The sequence below is a fragment of the Peromyscus eremicus genome, chromosome 15 (genome assembly GCF_949786415.1).
Source record: "Peromyscus eremicus chromosome 15, PerEre_H2_v1, whole genome shotgun sequence".
Taxonomy (NCBI): Eukaryota; Metazoa; Chordata; class Mammalia; order Rodentia; family Cricetidae; genus Peromyscus; species Peromyscus eremicus.
In genome coordinates, this window is record NC_081431.1 from 57,428,284 (window position 1) to 57,435,949 (window position 7,666).

General features: G+C 43.0%; 1 protein-coding gene across 2 annotated transcripts in view; it reads left to right on the top strand.

The window, feature by feature from the left end:
* Positions 1-7,426, top strand: part of Nav1 (neuron navigator 1) — a 178,147-nt gene extending 170,721 nt beyond the window's left edge. For both annotated transcript variants that reach the window (XM_059281102.1, XM_059281103.1), the window contains 4 exons: positions 124-320; positions 1,126-1,244; positions 4,142-4,339; positions 6,495-7,426. In XM_059281102.1, the coding sequence (XP_059137085.1) occupies positions 124-320; positions 1,126-1,244; positions 4,142-4,339; positions 6,495-6,590 (610 nt within the window). In that variant the 3' untranslated portion in view covers positions 6,591-7,426. The remainder of the gene's footprint in view (positions 1-123; positions 321-1,125; positions 1,245-4,141; positions 4,340-6,494) is intronic.
* The last annotated feature ends 240 nt before the right edge of the window (positions 7,427-7,666 follow it).

Below are 7,666 nucleotides of genomic sequence, written 5' to 3' on the forward strand. Positions count from 1 at the left end.
TGAGAAGAAGTCCAGTGGGCATTAACGGGAGTCAGGCAGGAAGAGGGCCGGACTGGCAAGGGACGAACCTCGGCAGTGTCCCCACTGACACTCTGACCCTGTTCTTCCTATCCCTGGTGGCAGGATGCTGACCTTCTCTAACAACGTGGAGCCAGCCAATGGCTTTCTGGTCCGTTACCTGCGGAGGAAGTTGGTAGAGTCGGACAGTGACGTCAATGCTAACAAGGAAGAGCTGCTTCGGGTGCTGGACTGGGTGCCCAAGCTGTGGTATCACCTCCACACCTTCCTTGAGAAGCACAGCACCTCAGACTTCCTCATCGGTACTGGGCTCCAGCTTCCCCTGGGGACTGGAAGCTGTTTCCCTTCTTGTCTCTGACCCCCTGGAGGGAGGCTCTCTTTGCTTGCTGGAGTTGAACCACTTAAGTATTTAATAAGCCTTTCCAATGCAGTAGCACTATGAATTGGATAAATTACTTCAGACAGCAGGAGAATTGCTTGAACCAACTACAAGTTCAAGGCCAGTCTGAGCAACATATTGAAACCTCCCCGTTGTTAAAAATAAATAGATAGATTAATTAAATAAATATGCTGGGGCTGGAGAGATGGTTCATTGGTTAAGAGCACTGGCTGCTCTCCCAGAGGACCCAGGTTCAATTCCCAGCACCCACGTGACAGTTCACAACTGTCTCTAACTCCAGGTCCAGGGGATCTGACACCTTCATACCAATGCACATAAAATAAAATTAAATAAATCATTTAAATAAAAAAATTAATGTGCTAAGGGCATAGTTCAATGGTAGAACGCTTACTTAACATGTGTAAGGCACTAGGTTAAAAAGTAAAGCTACCCTTCCCCTCGTTCTGTCCTCACCATTAGTTGGTAAAGGGAGAGAAGCCGAGCAGGAGGGAATTGAGATGTGAGAGGCTTGCTTTCCTCCTTTGTCACTTCCACCTTGTAAACGTTATGGTTTGCCAGACAGTTGGCACCCTGGCTCTGGAACAACTCCAGACCTCCTCTAAAGCTCTGGATGTCACACCCCTGTGCCCCGGACTAGGAAGTAAAAGAAGCAGAGCGGGGCAGACCAGAGTGCTCAGGCTTTTTCATGGCTGCGTTGTTGTCCCCAGGCCCTTGCTTCTTTCTGTCCTGCCCCATTGGCGTCGAGGACTTCCGGACCTGGTTCATTGACCTGTGGAACAATTCCATCATTCCCTATCTACAGGAAGGAGCCAAGGATGGCATCAAGGTGAGCCTCACCCTCCGACTCTACTCAGGCTTCTTCATTGCTATCCAACTTGAACTTGCTACCCATCGATCAGCCTTGCCCCGGTTTCCCCTTCCTGGTCTCCCCACCACTGACCACCACCATGCTCCTTAAATATCTGTGAGATCGATTTTTATACGCTCCCTAGGACTGTGACCAGATGATACTTACCTTTCTCTGTGCGGTTTATTTCCACACTTGCATCCACGCTGTTGCAAATGACAAGATTTCAGTTCTTTCGTGGCCAAATCATATTCCACTGTGTATGTAGACCACATTTCCTTTATCCTATCATCAGTCGATAGACACTTGGGTAATTTCCATCACTTGGCTACATTGGTGCTACACTTACATGAGAAAAGATGCCCCTTCAAAATAGTGGCCTCATTTCTTCTGAATATCTACCTGGTAGGAAGATTGGTGGGTCCTATAGCAGATTTAGATTGTTTGAGGAATCTTCATACTGATTTCTGTCATGGGCATATTAATTTACATTCCCACAGACAGTGTACAAGGGTTCTATTGTCTCCACATTTGTTATCTGTAGCCTTTTGGGGAATCACCATTCTTACTGGGGTAAGCGCTTAACTAACTGTGATTTTGATTGGCATTTCCCTGGTGATTGATGACACTGAGAACATTGAAATGGCCTTTTGGCTCCTTATATGTATTCTCTCAAGAAGTAGCTATTTAGAACCTATTGTAAAATGAGATAAATTTTATCTCCTGTAAATTAGAGCATATGGTTACTGAAGTCCAGTCTAGCACTAAAATACTGTAATTCAATATCCTGTCCTTATCAGTGATATATCACCCATAAAAGTAATTTTGTTGAGATAAATATTAATGGTGATATATTAAATCTCTAAAGGTGTTGTCTATCAAACCAATACCATAAATCATTATTTCATTTATAAATTTGTGGTATTTTTAAGGAAAATTTTGCAGTATTATTAATAGATTTAAATTAAATTTAAAAGATAATATCTATCCTCAAAAAAAAATTTTTTTTTTTTTTTTTTTGGTTTTTTTCAAGACAGGGCTTCTCTGTGTAGTTTTGGAGCCTGTCCTAGAACTCACTCTGTAGCCCAGGCTGGCCTCAAACTCACAGAGATCAGCCTCAGTCTGCCTCCTGAGTGCTGGGATTAAAGGTGTGTGCCACCACCGCCCAGCTCCTCAAAAATTTTTTAATATTAAAGGATATTATATATGACTAAAATTGAAGAATTCCTCCCTGGAAAATATAATTATAGGGTCATAAAATCTGTACATGGTTTTAGTGTATCCTTCATGGATGAGTAGATAATGAAAATGTGATACGCATATACACACAATGCAATGTGGATATGTATACAGGTCATTTGAAACAGTGTAGATGAACCTACAGAACATTACATTAAGTGAAGTAGCCAAGGATAAAGAGAATAATAATACTAATGCATGTTCTCACTTCCAAGTGGAGTTCACAGAAGTGGAACACACCGACGCAGAGAATGGGGGTCACCAAGGGCTGAAGCTGTGGTGGCTGAGTAGATAGCAGCCAGAAGATACAAAGTTTCATTCAGACCGAGGGAATAGTTCAGGAGATAAACTGTATAACATGGTAACTATGGTCAACAACAGTGTACTTTCAAAGAAAAGTAGGTTAAGGGTTCTCACCACAAAAAAAGATACGACTTCATATATATAGATCATCAGCTTGATTTAGCCATTCCACCACTGATGCATGTTTTAAATATACTGCACTTTATAAATGTATACAAGTTTTTGTTATTTTAATTCCTTTATTCCAAAGACTCGCAAATAAAGACGTCACAGAGCTGGATTAAGGAACCACTCAGACACCTGCCAGTCTCGAAGTCTGTCCATCTCAGTGGACGTCTGTACAGTTAGAACAGTTATGCTGAAGCCGTGGAGCCTCACCCAGGCTGTTACACTTTTACTATTGATTACTTTTTATTCACTTCTCCACCACACGTGCAAAAAGCAGCCGCAGCTACGGCAGAGTTGAAACTAGAAAAGAACCATAGCTTTCTATCTTCTCTCATGACTCATGTGTCCTTTGTCTGCATTATAGCCTTCCTCATTGCCTATCTTTAATGCAATTTTATTTTTAAATGAAAAATAAATAAATACAGAACTGGAAATGTAGCTCAGTGGTAGATCACTTGCCTACTATGCTTGGGTCCCCAGTCTCAGTTCTCAGATCCACAATAAATAAATAAACAGTCAGTCCAGGCCACGGTGTGTCACATGTCTTATAACACTAGCACTTGGATAAGTGGATAAGGTGGGAGTGTCAGAAATTTGAGGCCAGTCGGTACTACATAGTTAACATTTTTAATTAAAAACAAACGTTAAGGTTTAACTGGATATGTGGCCCAGGACTGTAATCTCAGGAAGCTGTGGAAGGAATGCCGTGCGTTTGGGGCTAGCCTGGGCTACATAGCAAGCACCAGGACAGCCAGATCCAAATAGCAGGACTGTTTTCAAAGAAAATTAGCTAAGCACTATGGTGGAACATACCTTTAATCCCAAAACTTGCAGTTTGGAGGCAGAGACGGGTGATCTCTGTGAGTTCAAGGCCAGTATGTCTACATAATGAGTTCCAGGCTAGCAAGTGCTATATAGTGAGACCTTGTCTCTAAACAAACTTTTAAGACAATATACTAAATTATCCTCAATTATTCTAGCCATTTATACCAACTTATTTTCTTTCATGAGAAGCTAAGCTACATAAATCAAAACTTCAAGTCTTTGTGTTTGGGGAAGTATGTATTTCCAGGCACTGTAATTTTTTTTGTGAAACGGAAGAGATAATATAAGTAAGCTTCTAATCCCTTGGTGTCCCTCTTACTGGTCACATTTTTCTTCTCCAGGTTCATGGACAGAAAGCTGCTTGGGAAGATCCAGTGGAGTGGGTCCGGGACACTCTTCCCTGGCCATCAGCCCAGCAGGACCAATCAAAGCTCTACCACTTGCCCCCACCCTCTGTGGGCCCTCACAGCATTGCCTCACCTCCAGAGGACAGGACAGTCAAAGACAGCACCCCAAGCTCCCTGGACTCAGACCCTCTGGTGAGTAAAAGTCATTAAAAAAAAAAAAAGCCACAGAGTATTATAGCACTGGATTCTTACACTTCTGATGGGCCTTAGGCATTGAAGAGTTTCAGCAAAGCCAGGACCAAAATGAGACCAGTGAGGAACTCTGAGCATCAGGAGCTTGGGTTTCAGTGATCTCATGCCTGCATCCTAGCTGAAGCTAAAGAACACATCCAGGAAAATGTCCTCTAGCAAAGACCCAAGTTTCAGACAGTCTAAGTAAGAACATAAACCAGAGGGGCTGGAGAGATGGCTCAGCAGTCACAAGCACCTGCTGCTCTTCCAGAGGACCCAAGTTTGGTTTTCAGCACCCACATCTAAGCTTAGAACTCTAACTCCAAGAGGATCTAACACAGCTGACTTATGCAGGCTCTGCACTCATGTGGACACACCTACATGCAGATAGACACACACATAATTAAAAATAATAAAAAATTAGCCCAGCACTTGGGAGGCAGAGGCAGGCAGATCTCTGTGAGTTCGAGGCCAGCCTACTCTACAGAGCGAGTTCCAGGACAGCCAGGGTTACACACAGAGGAACCCTGTCTCGAGAAACCAAAATAAGTAAATAAAATAATAATAATAATAATAAAAATTTAAAATGTAAAAACAATCATCAACCAAAGAAATAGTGCAGTGGGGTTGTTGACACTTTTACTTCTGCCTCTCCTCTAATATTATTCTGAGACTTCTTCACTAAGTGTATTCTGTAAATTGTAAACTAGGGGAAAATATTTGCAATAGATACTGCCAAAAAATTAGTATCTTAAATAAAGTTAAAAGGAGCTTCCAGGACTGGCAAAATGGCTCAGCAGGTAAAAGAATTTGTCACACAAAGCTGACATCCAGTTTCAGGAGAGAACTGACCTCCACATGCATGCCATGGCATATGCACAACTGCGTTCACCTGCATCACACACACACACACACACACACACACACACACACACACACACAGACCAATAAATAAGAAATAAATAAAAATAAATTATGCAAAAAAGTAAGCTTCTAAACAAAAGAATGAGCAAAAGATATGAAGAGGCATTTGACTAGAGGAAATAAAAGTGACCAATAAAAACATAAGATTGGGGGCTGGAGAGATGGCTCAGCGGTTAAGAGCACTGGCTGCTCTTCCAAAGGTCCTGAGTTCAATTCCCAGCAACCACATGGTGGCTCACAACCATCTGTAATAAGATCTAGTGCTTCGGCCGGCAGGCATACATGCAAACAGAATACCATACATGTGATAAATAAATAAATCTTAAAAAAAAAAAAATAAGATCTTCAACCTATCTAATAATGAAGAACTGCAAATTAAATCAAGGAACTACTCTTTTACATTGACAATAGGCAGAGCATCTGAAGCACAGAAGCTGTGGGGGTATTCATTACTAAAACCATGTTAGAAGGTAACTTAGCAGAATGGAGTGAAATTTAACACACATAAAACCTTTGATCTTGCCTTTGCACCTTTCCAGTAGGGAATAATTCCACTTGAGTCATAATATATTTTTATTTAAATTTTGACTTTATTGAAAATAGCTGTTCTCTGTATCAAGACTGCTAATTAATAATACAGATAGAAGAAAAGATTGGTGGCCGTTTGAACCAGCCAGGCTTACTCAGCTAAAGTTTCAGCTATTAACATGGAAAAGGAGTACACTGAGGTGGTAGACTTAACCCAGGGTCCGAGGAGAGCACAGAGTCTAGCTGCTGGGGTGTGCTCTCCTGCAGGGGAATTCCATGAGGCCAGGGCTGACTACAGCGCTTCCCCTGTTACTCCCGGTATAAGCTGGTATGTCTAGACCTCTGTCATTCACTGGAGTGCATCTGGAAACAGGGCAAGTCTTGTTCTTTGGTGTCCTCCACACCCATGACCCACGGCACCTTGCAGGTGTTCCAGGGGATTGTTCATATGCATGGGTTTACGTCGGGGCTAAAACAATTGTCACATCTTCATGAACCACCTCTAAACTTGACGTTCTTAATCGCACCAAGCATCAGACCCATGATCCAGGTTCTATGGGGTGGGTTGGTTTGGTTGGCCGGTCGGTTGGTTTGGTTTGGGCTTCCTGGTAGGCAGTACCCAGCATCCCCTCTGGCATTCACCCATCTCTTTGCCTCTGTCTAGATGGCCATGCTACTGAAGCTTCAAGAGGCTGCCAACTATATCGAGTCACCAGATCGAGAGACTATCCTGGACCCCAACCTCCAGGCAACACTCTGAGGGTCCAGCAGTCACTGTCACCCTGGACAGCGGAAGGCTGGCTTCGGCTTCATTAGCTCCCCTCTGCCCCTCTTCTTTCAGAGCTCTGGCTTACCAGCCTCACCAGGACAGGAGGGAAGAAGAGGGCTAGAGGAGGGATGGGTTCTTGGTGCTGAACCTTTGAAAACTTCCTGGTAGGGACTGGAGGGGTGGAGATTGGGAACTCGTGCCCCCTAAATACATTTGCTGGCCTCCTCTCATGACGTTGGAGAAAAGATGATTCTGGGTCTTTTCTTCAGTTTCTGTTTCACCTACAAACTCCTGGGCTTTCTGGGGAGGGATTTGGAGGACATCACAAAAAAACTGTGCAGCAGTTCCTAGCTGGTTCTCATGAACACCGCTGAGACAGTCACCATCTGGGGAAATCTAAGGGAGGCAGGAAACTCCACAGATTTTCTTGCAAACCTTTCCCAATTCTATCGCCACTGCCAACAATCTTCCCCCGGAGATCTGGCCAGAGCCCAGAAAAAGAAGCATGTCGTTAAACAAAAAAAAAAAACAAAAAAATGAAAAAAAGAAAATAAGAAAAAAAAAATGTGTAAGTCAACCTGTAAGCGGTAAAAAGGCGACAGAAAAGATGACACTGGAAAGAGGGGACCCAGTTGCCAAGATGGAAAGAGAGCTGCCAGATCTCACCCTCTGGATGACAACAGGGGACATTGACAAGATGGCTTCCAATCTAAGATGCCACCCAACCACAAAAGGAACATCACAGCCTTCAGAGAGACTGAGCTACCTTTCTGCCCTCGAATTGAACATGCATGAAAGTCAATAAACCCTACTTTTTTTATTTTTAATTTTTAAATTCTATTTCTATTTTTTTTCCTTCCGTTTGTCTATTTATTGCCCCCTTCCCCAGTTTTCTCACATGTCAATGAGATACTTGAGTTTCCTTCCAGGAGATAGTTTTGCTTTCCAAGTGGGTTTTCTTTGGCGAATTGAATTCCAGACTGCTGGTATAAGTTAGACACCTGCCATGCCGCTATCTCTGGCATCCTTGGGGCTTACATGCAACAAGAAACATTGGCTCAGAACGG